This window comes from Lichenostomus cassidix, chromosome 15 (genome assembly GCF_008360975.1).
Source record: "Lichenostomus cassidix isolate B80296 chromosome 15, HeHo_3.0, whole genome shotgun sequence".
Taxonomy (NCBI): Eukaryota; Metazoa; Chordata; class Aves; order Passeriformes; family Meliphagidae; genus Lichenostomus; species Lichenostomus cassidix.
Window position 1 is genome coordinate 2163547 of NC_139496.1, and position 18101 is coordinate 2181647.

The following is an 18101-nucleotide window of genomic DNA, read 5'->3' on the forward strand; positions in this document are numbered from 1 at the left end:
CTCTGGTATGGCTGTGCACCTCCACAAAGCCAATTCTGCGCTACAGATTCAGCTCCAGAGTGAATCTGGAGCTGAATAACTCCAGATAAATAAACTCCAGATAAATAAACTCCAGATAAATAAACTCCAGATAAATAAACTCCAGATAAATAAACTCCATAACATCACATCCAGTAGTTCCTGGGTTTCCTGACTGGACATACCTGCTAATCTCCACCTCATTAGTCAGGAGGCTCTCTAATTTAAATGGATCACTGGCAGGAATTTCTCGTGCGAAAATATCTTTTTGCCACACATTATAGAGCAGTTCACGACGGAAGTCCGAGCTGAAGGCTCCCACATAGCTCAGAAAGGCAGCAGCGAGTAGACAATCTCCAAGCAACTTCACCTGTCGTATTTCCAATTCCTTGAATTCCTCTGTCCACCTGATAGAATTATATGGGTCAGTCTGTACCAGGAAGATGCAGTTTATCTGAAGAATTTTCTGCTACTTTAGATACAGGTTGAGACAGACCCCCAGATTTAGAATCAGTTTTCTCTCACTATTATGGTGACCAGAGACACTGAGTTATCTGAACTTTCTTCCTTTCAATCTGAGTTAGTGGATATTAGCTTAGAACAGACAATAGCTCTTCTCAGGAACAAACAGCACAGGAAGCAGTATTTTCAAAAATGTCTCCATCTGACAGATTTAATCCCTGACACATGAACATCTGATGTCAAAAATTATCCTCTTTGAATCTAGACTTACCTCTCATTCTCAGATTTCAAGCCAGCAATGAGCTTGTCAGCAGCTGCTAATCTTCTCTGCATTATCTCTGCTTCTTCTTGTAACTTTTGATTCTCTCTTATTGCCTGTTCATATTTTTCCCCCAAAGCTCTGAGCTCTTCTTGAATGGCAGTCAACTCTGCCTCTATCTTTGCCAGCTCCCGCTTACTTAATTCATAGTTCCGTTCTAGCCTGGCTACCTAAAGTACATTTTGATGGAAACATAAGAATGTCAGAGCACTGAGAGATTTTGCAGAGAAGTCTTAAGTTCTCATGTTTCTTTTGGTTATACTATGTATTTCAAAGTGTCCTGGTAATAAACAGTGTAAGGCAAAATAACAGACAGTTTGTCACCCTTCTCTGAGTTTGATTCGAACACATTTTACCTTTTCTTCCTTTGGCTTGACTGTTTTAACTACATCACAGTAGGTCACCACTGCTTCAGCAAACTTTAACATTCCCAGTCCTGCTCTGCTAATAACTTCCATTTCATCAAAGGTAATATTAAGATTCTTTAACAGAGCTAAATTGGCAAACACAAAAACATTGCAAGTGAGTTGAGTAACTGTGCAAAAACCCTCAAAGAAATAGCTTTCCCCACCAGCAATATCAGCCAATGCCATGACAGACAATATGAAACATTTGTCAGAATATTAAAGAGACTCTGACTTTAAGATGAAGCTACTGGGCTGTAACAACACAAGCCCAACATTGTCAATGATTCATCAGGCTCTTTCTCCATGAAGGAAGTGCATTCAGGAGTTGTTCTGCCATGTCTGATGATCATAATTTGTTTTCTCTACAGCATTTAGATGCAATTTTTCTCCAAGACCAAAACTCCCCTTCTAATGGAACTACTCTGGATTACACCTTTGAGAGCATGTGTGAGGTTTGGTCCACAAACCTTAGCTACAGCTTATCTTCTTTCCAGTCTGTAACATCACATTTCAATTGCCATCATATGGCTGAGGCCATAATCCTACTAAACTGCTAAAAGCAGACAGCAGGACTACTCAGCTATCCAGTTTGCTTCTTGCCTGCTTTAATCCAGAGCCTGCAAAACCCCTAGCTAAGGAATAAACTGGATGGAACACATAGCAGAAGGTCTTGGAAGTCTGAAAAATCCAGTCACCCCAATAGTGCAACATCTGCAGCATTATAGACAGCACTGTCCCTTGGCATGAAGTGAATCCCACCCTCCCAAACTACCCTGCAAGGATTGGCCCTGACATGGCTGATCACATTAACAAGATCCCATATTCACTGCAAGTACCCAGAAGAGGAATTCACCTCGCATAGCCTTCACTTTGCTCCATGGAATACTTCTGAAGTTTGTATTCAGCAGAAGTCGCAGGAAATTTGGATCAGCCATCATTGCTTTGGCATTCTTCCAGTTTTGTTCTTTGTAACCTCTCATTATAAGAATACAGTCCAGAACAACCTGCACCTGCTTCGGGGGTGTAGCAAAGGACCTGGAAAAGAGGTGAAAGAGACAGTGGAAGAGAAAAAAAGGAAACAAAGGACATGATGCTAGACATGGGTACTTCCTGATAAGAGAGGCACTGCAAAACAGGAGCTTGTACATGAGACAAGCCACAACAGTGAAAAAGATAACCCAAGTCAGACAATAAATTATTAACTACTCAAAAGCTCAGAACCAGTTCTTGTATTCAGACAATTTGATCCATGAAATACTAAAAGATTTCAACAGTGGAAAGCTTAAAACATTGAGCCACAATATTCTGTCCATTTGGAGAAAAATCCAGAGATCTATGAGAGTAAGGAAACTGAACAAGTGTGGCAGGGAAGGGAGAGCCTTTTTTGGGGACAGCTATTTCAGGTAGAGCCAAAGACTAAATGTGCCTTTATGCTGATCCTCAAATAAAAGACATAATATCAAAACACAGGGAGGAGTAAATTCAGCAGGGAAACACATTTTCATGCTATGAAAGTATCCCTGAAAAATAAATGTCATATGTTCCTACTTACACAGAATAAAAAGAGAAGAGGAAGGAATGGTTTTGGACAGCCTCTGTTCAGGCAAAAACCAGAGCAGGTTCTGGTGCATCAGATGCAGGCCAGAGAAAGATGGGGAAAACAGCAAACAAAGGCCTGGAAGAAGTGTCTTAAGGCAGAATTGTGGGCTAGGAATCAGGGGATTCTGCTGTGACCTCTGCACCCAGACAACTAATTTCTTGACCCTCACAGGCAGGTGAGAAAGATAAAGCTAAGGCTCAGACCCAGCAAACAAAGGTCTCTCAGTGTATTTCCAAGAGTTAATGCTACTGTACATAAAAATGAGTCACCTGAGTTCAGTAACTTCAGCCTTGTCAAGCTTCTCAACCTCCTGTTTGGCAGCTTCCATCATAGGCTTGATTTGATCCAGGGCTGCCTCAGCCTCTGCCTTCTCCACAGCAATAACCTTATTCTGTTCCTGTATCTCTACAGCTTTTTCTTCACCCATTTTTTTCTTCTCCTCAGCTAGTAATTGTAAAGGCAGGAACATAAATAGATCATTCAAATTTGTGCATAGAACATATACTAATACACTAACTAGATTTCTCTTTGCTGAAAATCAGAAATTACCATCAACTCAGAACCTTTGTGCTGCCAGCTTGCCTTTGGTTACAGTTACATCACCAGGTTAGGAAAAGTTTGTGCTCCACACAACAGTGTGCACAATTTCTTTTCCTCCATGTTTCCCTCTATTTCTCCTCCAACACAAAATTTCCGAATCAGAACGTGCCTTTCTTGCTAATGCCTTTCCCACATTATGCCCCACACCTTGGAAAGGGAAGACAAGGGCAGACAAACACAGCAGTGAGTTGTGTAAAGTACTGTGGGCCAAATGTAGAGCAAAGATGGCATACTGGGCAAGGCAAGGCACCTGATCTTCTGGCATGGCATGAGGAGCAGCCGGAGCTCTTCAAGGTTCTCCCAACCCAACCCAATCCCATCACATCTGGATGTGGGCCCTGCTTAGCCTGTGGGACACTTCAATAGTTGTAAACTACCCACCTATTTCTGTGTTTATTTTAATGTCTTGCAACAAAGCCTCAATAGCAGCTGTTTTTTCTGTGAGCACAATCTTTTGCTCAGCAAGTTTCGCGTTCAGCTCAACCAGCTGTACAGCAGCTTCCCTCAGTTTACCTAAGCCCCCATCCAGCCGTTTACACTGTGCTAGGTAGAAAGAAAGGGAGAAATGTCAGTGATTCATTGATTATGTTCAAGCACACAGCAACACACAATCTCACAAGGAGTAAATATCCTTAGAGATGCACTGAGACATTTTCCCAAGTGTCTCAACCAAAATGATGTTAATGTTACTTGAGTTGACACAGTGCTCCTGTGCCACAATTTATTTTCCATATTACACTGTTGGTGTTTAATCCTCTTCACATATTTCAGTGCCACTAAAGTATGAATAAGAACTGCTGCTTGAGGAAGAAAGGCAAACCTTGAGCAAGGCCAAGCTGGTATTAGATTTAAGCAAACTCTTCCCAAGCAGAGGAGTGTCTGGTTTGGAGATTCTGGCTCATGTTCACGCACAAAAGGCTTTGAGGACAGCCCATTGTTTGTCAGAGTCTGAACATTCCCATATGGCCAGGATTTTGGGTCAGTGTCAAAACACAGCTACACAGCTCTGTGCCAGCACAGCATTTGAGATAGCACTGCTAACACAATTTTTGCATATTGTGGGCAATTTGTAGGATTCTCACCAGAACTTTTTTTCCTTTTAGAATATTTAAATCACTTATTAAAAAGGAGAAAACATCTACCTAGCCTTACCTAAAATGAACTGATTTTTCTCCTCCAGCAATTTTGCGTAAGTATTGATAAAATCAAGGTAATTTTTTGGTGTGACGTGATTTCGACGTCTCAGTTTCTCCATAAATTTCTTGCTGTAATCCTCTACAGATTCATGCACCATGACTATGTGGTCAATCACTGACTGGGAGCTCTCTGGTGGGATGCGTGTGTTTTTTCCTAAAATTGGGCAGAAGAAATAAAAAATTTCAAAGATTTGTGCCTTTTTTTTTAAGAGTACACCAATTACCATCCTTCTTATGTACATCTAGGCCAGGCACAAAAAAAGCCTGTTTTCTGGGGCAAAAAGCAAGATCAGGGCTGAGTCAGAAGGAAACATCCTGGCAGGCAATCCACATTGCCTGAAGATTTGGGAACTTGAATTTTAGCAATTTTAAAAGTCTATTTGATTAAGAAACTACCATCCAGTAGTTTTTTGACTGGGCTTTTTTTCATTACCCATTTAGACTCTAGGTAACAAGCACAATGGGAAATGAAATTGTGAAATGTACAATAACTGCAAAGTGAAGAATATATTCTTAGGCTATGCCAAGGGTTAATGGGTTGAAACACTGACATCTTACATACCCAAAAAAGATTGTGCAACTGCACACAAGGCCTGGGTGGGCCAGGGCAAGAACCAGTCAATACCAGTGTTGTTGACAAGACCTTAAAAAAAAAAGGACAGTGTTATCTGAAAAATTCCTTTGTAAAACACACCCCTAATCAGACAGGCAGTGCTCTAATTATCTTTATTTAAATCAAGAATTTGCAAATTAGTCTTATTTGACTCCTTCTTAGCAACAGAATTTACCATAAAGTCAATACTTCCATTTTGACAGTAAATAATGAGCTTTGCCCCTGTGTCCTGCTAACCCCACTGTACCATTCTTTAAGCTCTGCCATTCTACAGGATGCAGTCAAGAGCTGCAGTCAAGTATTTCAGGGCCTGGTTTAGCATTCCCACCTGTACCCATCTTTCACGAGTCTATTCTGTTTCCCAGGACTCCTTTCAGCCACCTGCAGCATCTGCCAGGCTCAGGTGGTTTTTCTCTCTGTGGGTGTCCTTCTCACCAAGACCTTTTTTTGGCTTTGGATACAAAAATATTTCTCCGACCACCATCCTAGTTTCACAATGGCTCAACACCACACTTTCTGCTGTAAACTACAGAGAGGCAGCAGATAAAGTCTGAATGTTTTCAGTTCAGTGAGGATGACCAATTGATTTCTAGCTGTTCAGCTGGAAAATGAACTGATCTGATAAATGCTAATCAATATTGCTCACTGATATGTGGTAATTAACTGGAAGAAAAATGCTTTGCAAATCCTTAATCATGAAACCTGCTTTGCTTAGTTTTAGCTGCCAGACATCTCTCAGTGTCCACTGGAGATTTTCTCTTGCCTGTAAATCTGTATTTCACAGAGAAGGGACTAAGCAGTGTGTACAACTGATACCTGGGAAATTTCTGCACCACGTTCTCAGGTCGTCCCCAACTGGGGACATTCCCAGGACAATGTGAAGGTTGCTTGCACATTTGCTTACAAAATATTGCCAGACACTCTCTTTACTTGGGCTCACACCAGCTTTAGCAGCTTCTTCTCCAACCTGAGTTAGTATGGAGTCTTTTTCATCATCTGCAAAAAGGGCTGGCACCATTCCTGTAACATAAGGACAGAAGAATGCTAGTGAGAACAACCAGTAAGAGGAAACCATATGGCTGGGGATAGGGCAGATGAGAAACCAATTTTAAACCTAGTTCTGAAAAAATGATTCTGAGTAGTTTTGAATGAACCAATTCATCTCTCTATGCTTCTCCTCCTTGCCATAGCCATCATGGAAAATAGGCCATACTTAGGATTTAGAGGCATAATTAATGCTTTTTTATTTGGGCTTCAGCAACACATAAAAATGTTACAAGGACATAAAGTACTTTTCACTTTTCAAAGAAAACCTTCATTACTGTCTATGAACCATCAGTTCATATTTTTGTTCTCTCAATCTCATGGCAAATACTGCATAAGTAACCTAATGACAGACCAGGGACAGGGAAAACGAGAACAAGGAAAAGGATAAAATTAACACATCTGTTCTCACATCAGACTGTGTAGAAACTTCTATAGAGAGGGTGGTCACAAAGTGCCAGCTGCTGCTCATTTTCAGCTGTTTCATACTCCAGAAGATACCAAACTACATTTCAAGACATATATACATAAATATACATATGAACAGTTGCTGCAGTTCAGGTGAATGCTATTCAAAAGCCAGTTGGACAAAAGGTGGGTTTATGGCCAAATGCAGCTGAAGTTATCCCCCAGTCTTGGAAGAAATCTGAGATTCCTGCAGCATCATCACCAGCATGAACAAACCCTATAACCTTTCCAGACACATATAAATGACTGTAAGAAGATTCCAGAAAGCCATTATTGAGGCCAAGATCATTTCAGGTAGTACTGAAAGGTATAACTAAATAAAGCAGCAGAGGGCACAGGGCGAACCAGTAATAGCTGTAACAAGGGTACAGCTGAGATTATGAGTCACAAGCAGAGAGGCTGTCAGTGGCACCTGAAGTCAACATGTTGTTGATGAGTTCCAGGAAACTCTCTTCTGCCACATGGCCATCTGTGAACAAGAAGACCACTGACTTGTTCTCAATACCCAGCTTCTGGTACAAATTTTTCAAATCATCTCGGAAATTATTTTCTCCATATCCCCGACACAAGATGATCTCAAATATCTAAGGATAAAAACATACACTGAGAAGACACAAATGGTCCCAAGACATGATGGTAACTTGAAATTTCAATTAGATTTAATCAAGGGCATTGGCTTGGCCCCAGTCATCAGTAAAAGTATCAATAAAATTATGCACTACATTCTTTTTTAAAATTGCATTTGTATAACTCTGCAGGCTTCCATTTTCAAAATTGCTTTGTGTTCATCATCCTTTTTTGTTCTTTCCTTGCAAGCCTTTGTAAGTGCCTCTGAGAGGAACATTTCCTCTCTGAAATAATACAGTATCAATCACAATAAGGCTTCTCAAGCAGCACTGGAGTGCTGCTGTAATACATGTAATATCAACAGCAGTAGTTAGGGACCATCAGTTGTTCTTTGCCAAACCCATCCTTGTTTTCTTTCTCCAGTGCCAAAACCCAGATTCAGGCACTGACAACTTCCTGCCCAGATCACACACAGTCAGCTTGGACCTCCTGGCAATCACCTCACCCTGGGTTTCTCTCCACACAGAAGAGCTGCCAGCCTGATCTCATCTTGACTGACTAACTGACTCACCCCCATCCCCAGTTAAATCCCAATCACAATATTACTTTCCTTGTCTTTTTTCCCAGCTAAGACACAGGGTCACCAACCTCACATCCAGCTGTATGGGCAGCCAGTCTCGTTAGGGACTGCTTTCCTGAGCCTCCCAGCCCGATGAGCAGGGCGTGCCCGCGGTCCATCCGGATGATGCGATGGATACGGATTAAATGCTCCAGAGCATCATCAAAAAGAATCAGACTCATTTTAATATGAAACTCATTGTAGTCATCCAAAATCTCCTTCAGAGAAAAGTGAACAGAATGTTACTAGGAAACGAATGAAACCATTAATAATATTAATAAAACAGCCCATTTAGCAGCATTTTTCCTTTCCCGTTCCTCAGGGTATATCAACTATCAGAAAACACTGCTGACTGCAGCTGATCCTCAGTTTTCGTTACTGCAAACCCCAAATGGGCACCAAAGCACCTAAAATTCTATGTGCACACAGAAGAGAACAGATTTCCTACAGTTTGAGGCAGGCTCCTGCCATACCTCAGGCACAGTTCCCAGCTGATGCACTCTACCTTAAAGAGAGCTTTTGCTAAATCATAGTCTTGGATGTCTTCATAAATACGAGGTTCTTCTTCATTCAGGGCTGTTCTGAAATCTCCGAAAAGAATCGGATCCCTCATGACATTCTCCAAGTCATCCTCAAAATGCTCTTCCACCAAGGATTTTACATGGCCTTGTACCTTCAAGGATATGAAACAAGTCAGGCAACACAACAAAGCATTTGATTGTGAATCCAGTTTTACTCAGTAGGGTGATAACGCAGATTCTTGCCCAAATACTGACTGTTTTCAAGGTGATACTTAATTCACTAGAAGATCCAAAGATTACAGCCTTCTTTTGTGTTCTGTGTATGATCTAAAATGATCTAATAGGCAGTTCAAGAATGGTTCAAGCCAATTGACTGTAGAACATCAAAATAAAAAAAGATAAGCCTGTTAAAAAAACCTCATATATTGGTGTAAACAGCATATTAATAAACTTTCCTTTTCAGCATTCATAGATATCTCACCAGAGATATTTCTCACAAAGCTTCAAAGTCTGCATTAATACTCTGAGTTGTGAAAATTGAGCTGGAGATATATCTTTCTATGTTAGAGGAGAAAGTTTTAACCAGAAAAATCTGAAGCCTTCTTAACCTACCTCTTTTCATCTAAGCAACTTCCAAAGCAAAGCAAGTTGCATAAGTAGACTTTACCCCATTTTCTCTCGTAAATCTCAGGGTTTAAAATTGGCATTGCTCTCTTTTGTGTTTTCAGACAAAATTTGAAGCGTTTTACAATTGGCATAACAGCCAAAACTGAATCCACTGCTTAAGAATTTGGCTCTATTCCCAGTCACATTCTGGTACAATCCTTCCTGAAGGAAAATACTGACTTGAAGTGATTTCCTGAGTTTTCTCCTGTACTGCTCTCACACTTTGTCACCTGTACTTCTGCCAATCAATTTTCCTGTAGAGGCAAACCAAGTGATACTTTCCACTGCTTCAGCAGATCTGCTTTCTTAGTCTGCCATAATCAAATTGTTTTAGGAAAAAAACTTTCATGGGCCATGTTTTAAATCAATGAGCAATATATTGCTTAGACAAGTCTGCAGTCGGACTGCAAGACCTGAGTCCAACACTTGGTAATGTTGCTGTTGCAAATTAATTGCCATAGTAATAGTCAGTGACTACTAAAAATTGGAAAAGAAATTACTCACCAATTCTTTGTCTTCTTCATTAATCAGCCTGTCATGGAAAACCCTCAGGCACTCATTTCTCCAAACTCTCACCATCTGGGTGACTGTTAAAAACCTGAAATAACATCAAAATATCAGACTGCACCAAATGAGCTGATGTGATTCCTACAGCCACATGGTTAATAACAGGGACCAAACTCTGGACTGAGTTTTTTACTCTTTTTGATTTGGTTCTTTTCATAACTACTTTTCTTGCATTTTTACCTCTGGTTTGGTATCGAGAGTAAGATTACAATTTAGGATGTTCTATTTCTCATTGTGGTTTAATGAAAAGTGACTAAATGTGACTGATTTAATGTCCCAAATTACCCCATTTTCACACAGATATACCAAAAAAATCAGATGTGGGACCACTAACAACAATTTATCTATTCTTACCTCTCTGAATTTGTAAGAACAAGTCCATTATAGATCCTGGAAAGATCCCGCAGGTTAAAAATGTAATGGAATTTAGAAGGAGTAGGGGGTAGGTCAGTAATAATCATTTTATAAAGTTCCAAAGTACACAGCGTAATCTTGTCAGAGATGGCTCTTATGGATGCTTTAAAGGTCTGCAAACATGAAAAATAAGAGGTGCTTTCATGAGACTCCCCAGACAGAACTCACTGCTATTAAACATAATCTGCTTTCCAGCTTTTAATCCCATTTAGTTCAAAAATTCTCTGTAGTTTGAACATTCTGCAGTTAAATGTTTAGGGCAGGCTCCATCTTCACTCTGGAACTTGCCAAGTGCTCAAGATAACATCAAACTCAGTGACTGGAATTCCCACAGCATTTCTATAGCAGAAAAATTAGCAGCTCTTTTCTTATCTAATGTTGAGGGTACCTTGCTAATAATGCAGTCTATTGCATTATATTACATTTTTCACAGTCATTCAGGAAAGAGTTTGCTGATCTTCATGTATCTGCTTACAGGAACTGTAAACCAAATCATTCACACATTTCAACCTATGAAAAGCCTCAGGTTTATAAATTATCTGCTGGCTTGAATGTTTACATATTACCCAAGGGTTTATCTAAACAATGTAAAACACATTCAGAAAGAGAAGAGGAAGGGAAAGGTTTGTGTGAGAGTCTATGTATAAAAAAAACTGGTAACAGAAGATTTCAGGTTCTGCAACAACATAGAAACAAATATCTACTTAAAAATAATAAACCTGTTGAGCAATCCTTTAAAAACAGTGAAATTACCGCAGTGTGGCCTTTCAGGATGGAGGAGTAGATCAATTTCAGTGATTGCTCAGATGGAAAAGGTATGTTAAAAACACTGAAGAGTGAGATGAAGCGAGGATCAACTTCATTCCGACCTCCTCCAGCTTTGCCCATGGCAGCAATAAAGCCCAGGTCTCGAAGAAATTTAATGCCCATCTCCTTACCACGCTCATACATGAAACCTTTCTCTAGCAGCAGCTTCAGTAGGGCGATGGGTTGTTGTGTGCCATACTCATCAACCTGTGGGACACACAAGAGTCAGGTTACATCAAAGCACTGTACATCAGCACACTGATGCTCCAAATACGGGAATATTGTGTTCCATATTGGGAGAACATGCTCCAAATATGGGAATATTGTGTTCCATACTTGGGAGAACATTACAGGGACTAAGGGACACTTGGTAAAGCTCAGGTACTGATTGTGAACACTCATCCCGATGTCTCCTATGGGAAAAGTGCCTCTTCTCTGAGGTAAACTAAATGCACACTGCATTTGTGCACATAGGGACCATACCAGTGCCAACCCAAATGTTTCTATATTACCTTGCAAAACTATTGACAGCTTACCCTTGGCATGTTCATATCATCCATGAACACAAGGAGACGTTTTCCCATGGGAGGGCCAAAACTGTCTTTAGTTCGTTTTTCTACATTTGTCTCCAGGTTTCTCTGAATGTCCATTGATGTTGTACGAGAAGAGAAGTTAATTATTAGCACCAGCTGCAAACAGGAAGACATGGATAAGTATGGATTCTAATCTGTTCTTTTTTTTTTTTTTTACTAGAGCATTCGAAAATATTCTTTGTATTAGACTGTTAGACAGAGGAAATGCTTCTCTGGTCCATTATTCACTTGAATTAGAGATGACAAAGAAAAGTAACCCCATTCTTAGCACTTTGATAATATATTCTTACTTTATAAAACTGAGTCTATACAAGGTAGAGGGGGACAAAACATCTTTGATCCTGAAGGATTTTCAAATTATTCACACACTTTGAGTCTGGAGCTTGCAATCATGTTCCCCAAGTCAATATTGCAACCCACAGACTCAGGCTTCACAATGCAAATTTAACACAAGGGCAAAGAATGACAGTGCAGTTTTACAAACAAGGCAGAATGCCTCACACATACATTACGCTGTTTGTCCAGATTGCTTAGGAAGTTCTGTGTAGTTGCTGTCTTAGATGTTCCTGATTCACCTACAAGCACAACTGGGCGTTTTGCTTTCACCATCTGTTCCAGTAACCAAGCAGTGCGTGTGGTATCCACTGTGGGCACTGAAAAAGAGCATGAATACAATCACTGGCTAAATGAAAATGCACTACAGCTGGGGGATTTGTATTTATAGAATAGTGCTGGAACACACTCACAAGGTATTAACATGCAGTTGCACAGACATTATCTGAATTATCTACTCACTAACAATGTTTAAAGAAAATTTTAATTGATTAACTATCCCTTTTCAGTCTTTGTCATTGGGATCTTTTATTATATATATATATATATGTACTGAAAAGTTACCTTCAATATAGGGGGGTCATGGTTTGGTTAAACTCCATTTAATCCCTATTTCAAGGATATAATCAGGATTTATTTGGATCAAAAACATTTTCCCAGAACTCTACAGAGATGAATTTTTTTTTCTATGTGAATAGCCTGCCATTTGGAGCAATTTCAGAGATCATAAATTTATCTCTTGTGTTAGTGAGGTTAACCTGTGCTTGCTGGAGTATCACTGTAAATTGATGTGGCTAAATTTGTCCTTAACTATGAAAAGCTCCATTAGGCAATGCTTGAATCAATAACAGCCCTAAGAACATTGGTTTTATCTATTGAATATTTGAATCATGAGCTGATGTTTTTCCTAGAATTTCTAGAGCACACTGGTCATCTTCTGCTATTCTGGCTTCTAAAAGGCATTGTTAACTCCTAACAAGCCTTATTAACTGAAACATGCTTTCATCCTTTCCTCTTTTTTTTATTACACAATGCTGTAAACATCAGCTTATTACTGCTAAACTACTATGACAAGAACATTAAAGAAACTGATTTGTACCATCACAAGAAACTTGAAGAAAGAGAACCTGAGTAGATGACTTTCAGTAGAGAAAGAAGATGTCTCATGTTAAGTGCCATGCACTCAGTGGTGGCACATTATGAATTAAAAGCATATAATCACTGTACTTTATCTTATACTCACCTAGAATATCAAGAAATTTCACTTCAGGATTATGAATATATTCAGGAACAAGTTGCGTCCAAGGAACCCACGTGTTTTGAGATCCATCAAAATGGAAGTCATACAAAGTTGGCAGCTGACCTGCAAACCATTAAGCAACTGCAAGTTTTTTAGGACACTGAAATATTTCCTAAGAAAACAATCTGATTGAGATGAAAACGAAGGATAAGATTACAGACCAAACTGGGCAACACTTTGTTCTATTTACAAGTCATTTAACCCACTAAGACATCAACCAAAATTCCTCTACTCCAGCACCTGGGTCATACTATCACTTTTAAAGCACCTCTTACTGGCTTTCCTTTCACATTTTGTTTTTCCTTTCACTGTTTATCTCTTCAACTTGGCATAGAAGAGAAGTGCTCTGTGAAGACAGACCATTAGCTGAGAGTCATCCAGCATCAGTGTCTCTACGTGGTTTTCACTGAGAGCCCCTCAAGGAGCATATTTTGAAGCCAGGACAGCTAGCTGGAAGGAAAATAATGATCTGCCTTCATGAAAACTATCCCTTTTCTAATATAATCAATGGGATTCAGATTAAGTTATGACAAGATCCTACCTGGCAGCTGCCCTGGCTTAGCCAGGACATCCTCATCCTCAAGAACAGTCATGCCAGAAAGACGTTTAACGTTTTCATCAAATTTAATTCTCCCAGCATCAAGAAGAGAAGCACCTAAGGAGCAATACAAAGCTTCCAAGAAAAAACACTCCAGAACATCAGGTTTTTCAGACTGTACCAGTAGGACTTCCAGCATCACAGTTAACTGCACAATCTGTTGGAAAAAAGACAAAACTGTAAACAAAATTGCTGCCATTTAGATGCATGAAAACTCTTCATATGTTTTCACTTGATTGCTGGTCTCTTGCTCTTACAGGTGAACCTATTGCTATGTGCATTAAGTTCAGTAGAAGAGCTATGTGCTGATTGGTTTTGTGTCTCTTTGTTCTCATCACTAGCAAACTGACATTTCATCACAGATTCTACTCCTGTGCTTTCTTTGGGAATGTTTTACTTTCTCCATTATTCCATTTTCCTTTTAGTTAAACATGTTCAATCTTTATTCTCTGTTTCTTACCATATTTAAATCCGCTTGAGGAACAATGGTCTTCAGCCTTCCTTCCTGTTTGCCATCCACAATTCCCTCCACAATCATATCAATAAGGGGGGGCACATACTTTTCAAAGAGACGATTCAATTCCTCTCTCTCCAGCTAAGGAACAAAAAAAAAAAAAAAGGACAATAATTCAGCACACAGAAACCTGGAAAGACAATTTTTGACTGCAGAGCTTATCATCAAAACCTGGCTGACCAGGTATGACTGCTCTTGAAGGCATCACTTCTACCAAAGAGAGGGTACAGCCACATGAAAAAATGTGACATTGTTGTATGGACTGGGTGTTCAGCAAGTGAAGACCAGCATTCACCAGGTGATAGCAACTAAGTTGTCTTACTTCAGCTCCTGTGGACTTGAGTTTTTAAACTAAATATAAGAAACAAGCACCTAAGCAATCTTACTGTTAACTCTTGTCAGAAAAATCAGACTGCCTTTATACAGTGTTGTTACAGCTGTCTACAGATCAGAGTTAAGTACAAATACTGTCTGAACAAGTGCAGAAAATCCCACCTCATCTTCTCTTTTTTTGACCCACATCTGCCAGTAGGGTTCATATCTCAGATTTTTAGGATCTACAAAAACCATTCCACAGCGGGATACAGTGGCAGGAGATGCATACTGTAAGTCCCCAACCTATAAAATAATCACACAAGACAATGACACACTTAAGCAAAGACCAGCCACAGTAACTGCTTTTCAGGCTTTGAAGCCCCATCTGTATCTAACCCTTCCCAAGTATTAAATGGTACAGTCATTTCTTACCTCAAACAACAAAGCACAATGTGCCTGAAGCCTAATCCGCTCTCCATTTGCCAGAGTCAATAGCTTGTTGTCATCCATGACAGAATTCATGTTTTCAACCCAGAGAGCATCCACATCTCCATCAAAGAGAATGTACCTGTGTACAAGAGCCATGGAGCACTGACTGATCTCTGATTTTACTAACATATTTCCCAATTCAGAAGTGTCATCAACGGTGTCAGCATCAGACCAGGTGTTTTGAAGTCTACCATTCATTTTTTATAATTGCATAATTTCACTAAGGCTAGAAATTCATAGGAGACAGAAAGACCCCTAGACACTTTCTGTTTATTTAACCTATGTTTTTTTAAATAGTGCCATATCAATTTTCTATTTTTTAATTGATGTAAACCCCAGTATCTCAAAACCACCACAATGATTTCTAGCTGCCTACCTTCGCTCTTTCTTGTCAGTGGGTCTGTTGATATCCCGAAAAATGTTTGACAGGACTCCATCTGTCCAGTCTCGTGAGACAGGGTCAAGGATTCCATACAGCTCAATCACACTCATAGCTTTAGGGTTCAGTACATGAAGCTTTGTAAACAATCCCAGCCTAAGGACACAGCAAGAAAAGCAATAGTAAAGTGACACACTACCATATCACGTTAACCCAAGCAGCTGGGCAGCTCTTGATCCTGTCAGGACTGGACAGGACTGGGTAACACAGACCGTGCCATTTTATAGCCTGGTTTACAAGTATCAAATTCTATACTTACTTGTTTTGGGCCTGGCACAAAGTGTTAATAACCACTGTTTTGCCACCTCCAGTAGGTCCAACCACCATTGTAGTGTGACGAGTTAACATTGTCTCATACATCTGAACTACTTTATCCACCTGAAAAATAAACATGGATTCAGTAGACTACTGCCATAACTGTTTGTGGACAAGACTAGCAGCTGATCTATATCAGGTAAGTTTTCCTGGAGCCACTCCACGGTGCAACAATGCACCTACAACCTCATGTTTACAACAAAACCTAATTTTTTATACCTGGACTGGTAGAACAATATAACCCCGTTCTTCCAGCACTTGTTCCACAGCATCATTAAAGTCAGGGTAGCGGACTCGAGGGCAATCCAGGCCAGGAAACAGGTCAGAAATTAAGCCGAGGAAGAGAGGTACATCTTCAAACACAAATTTAGGAAGATTCATATCTCGCAGAGCTCTCATTAGTACAACATCCTAGACAAAACATAGCAAAATCAATCTTTACCAAACAGTTAACTAATTACCTAAAATGAGGTACTTCAAAACTTAAAATCTTTAAAAACTATTGCCTGATTATTTCAGTACATGTTTTTTTGGTGTCAGTTACTAGTGAAAAAGATTATATGCCCAGGGTAACTAAGCAGCAAATCTACCTCACTGAGGTCTGCTGATCCTCTTTTCAGCTCTCCAGCCATCACCAACACTGACTTAAGGGCCCGCAGTCCAAAATCATAGTGATGTTGTTTAGAAAGCTGTTCCCTTGACAGCTTGTACAGCACTGTCATCTTTTTGGCAAGGACCTGTTTGAGATTTAATTTAGATTATCACAAATGGGGATATTGCTACTGGCCATGCAAATGTGGATATGGGTAACAATAAAATTTTCTTACCTTTGCTGTAAGGAACCCTTCAGAAAACAGCATTATTTCACAGATCTGCTGAAGATCTGGTACAATACAAACCACAGGCCTGAACAGAGCTTTTACAGACTCAGGGAGTTCGGTCCGGCCAGCATAGCCAGGATTCATTGTAATAAAAATGCCAATGCGGCTATCAAGCGAAATCTCCTGTCCTTCAAACTAAAGGCATAAGAAAATATTAGAACAATGTGAATAAGGAATTTAAAAAAAAAAAACAAAACTATTTGCACAAAGAGAAAACCAGTAATACTGGGGCACCCACTTAGGACAAACTGCTAAGATATTTTGCTTTAGACATTCATCCTAATACAAACAGTAGGATGAATGTACCCTTTTTTAAGATATTTCACAAGCCTCAAATTTTCTGTCTGAGGCTTTTGATCCAATAAGCATCAGTAAATAAAACCTCACAATCCACATCAAGTTAAATTACTCCTATTCCTCATTACTACTGGACTATTACCCCATTTACTTGCTATTATCCTACTAAGATCACTTTTATCTCACTTCACAAAGGAAGAACCTAGCAAAGGATTAGACAATCAGCAAGGATTTAACATCTTTCAAATGAAAAGTACATACTCTGGAGTTTGAAATGTTCAGCACAAATGAATTACAGAAGCAGCAGCTCTTTGATCTAATGATAGGGTCTAACCCTGAATTTTGGCCTGAAAACCAAGATCAGCCCTCACAATTACTCTTCCTTTTTAATGTTTACCTGAAATCTTTTCAACTTATTCATTAAAGCACTTCGAATTGTCTGAATCTGGGAAGAAATGACTGAAAGCACGGAAGCATCAATGCGATTGAATTCATCGAAGCATCCCCATGCTCCACACTGGGCAAGACCTGAGAAAATTTTACCAATTGCCTAAAAGAAACAGCAAGAAAAACTTCTCAGCAATGAATATATAAAGCATTAGCACCAAAAAACTTGGGAATATGCTAAACTCTTAGTGCTGGATAAACCTCTGGATATTGATATATGTAGAAGTTAGCAATCTATCTCAAGATCTTGCAATAATTGCTTGCCAAATGCAGACTGCCTATCATAAACTCAAATGCATATCATACAGTTATTACTCCCCTACTTGAAAGGGCCTAGAATTCCTTCAGGAATTTATTCAAAATTGACATTTTTTTACTAAATTTAATTATCAAACAGCATGGTATCTCTAAGGGAGGTACTTATGCAGAAGTTCAGAGTATGTCCTTATCCTGAGCACTGATAAAGATCTGTGTTCTCTGAGAAAATGCCAATTTCTGCTCTTTAACTCTTACTTTGAAGTCCATGCCTTCTCCACAATTTGTCACTACGCACAGCAAGCCCAGTGCTTTGGCCAGATCCTTGGTTGTTTCTGTCTTCCCTGTACCTGCTGGCCCTGCTGGTGCTCCTCCCAAATACATAGATAGAGCCTTTGAAGACAGACCAAAAAGCAAAGCAAAGCTTGGATTAGATT

General features: G+C 39.6%; 1 protein-coding gene across 2 annotated transcripts in view; it reads right to left on the reverse strand.

Moving 5' to 3' along the window:
* Positions 1–18101, reverse strand: part of DNAH10 (dynein axonemal heavy chain 10) — a 49050-nt gene that overhangs the window by 12400 nt on the left and 18549 nt on the right. For both annotated transcript variants that reach the window (XM_085075404.1, XM_085075402.1), the window contains exons 31-59: positions 17923–18057; positions 17360–17512; positions 16612–16800; positions 16375–16521; positions 16004–16195; positions 15729–15847; positions 15407–15565; positions 14974–15109; positions 14722–14844; positions 14173–14307; positions 13656–13869; positions 13058–13177; positions 11989–12134; positions 11425–11577; positions 10835–11095; positions 10022–10194; positions 9605–9698; positions 8419–8586; positions 7943–8131; positions 7140–7311; positions 6032–6235; positions 5165–5245; positions 4559–4756; positions 3788–3949; positions 3076–3250; positions 2060–2241; positions 1156–1292; positions 752–969; positions 204–425 (exon numbers count right to left, since the gene is read on the reverse strand). In XM_085075404.1, the coding sequence (XP_084931530.1) occupies positions 204–425; positions 752–969; positions 1156–1292; positions 2060–2241; positions 3076–3250; positions 3788–3949; positions 4559–4756; positions 5165–5245; positions 6032–6235; positions 7140–7311; positions 7943–8131; positions 8419–8586; positions 9605–9698; positions 10022–10194; positions 10835–11095; positions 11425–11577; positions 11989–12134; positions 13058–13177; positions 13656–13869; positions 14173–14307; positions 14722–14844; positions 14974–15109; positions 15407–15565; positions 15729–15847; positions 16004–16195; positions 16375–16521; positions 16612–16800; positions 17360–17512; positions 17923–18057 (4757 nt within the window). The remainder of the gene's footprint in view (positions 1–203; positions 426–751; positions 970–1155; positions 1293–2059; positions 2242–3075; positions 3251–3787; positions 3950–4558; positions 4757–5164; positions 5246–6031; positions 6236–7139; positions 7312–7942; positions 8132–8418; positions 8587–9604; positions 9699–10021; positions 10195–10834; positions 11096–11424; positions 11578–11988; positions 12135–13057; positions 13178–13655; positions 13870–14172; positions 14308–14721; positions 14845–14973; positions 15110–15406; positions 15566–15728; positions 15848–16003; positions 16196–16374; positions 16522–16611; positions 16801–17359; positions 17513–17922; positions 18058–18101) is intronic.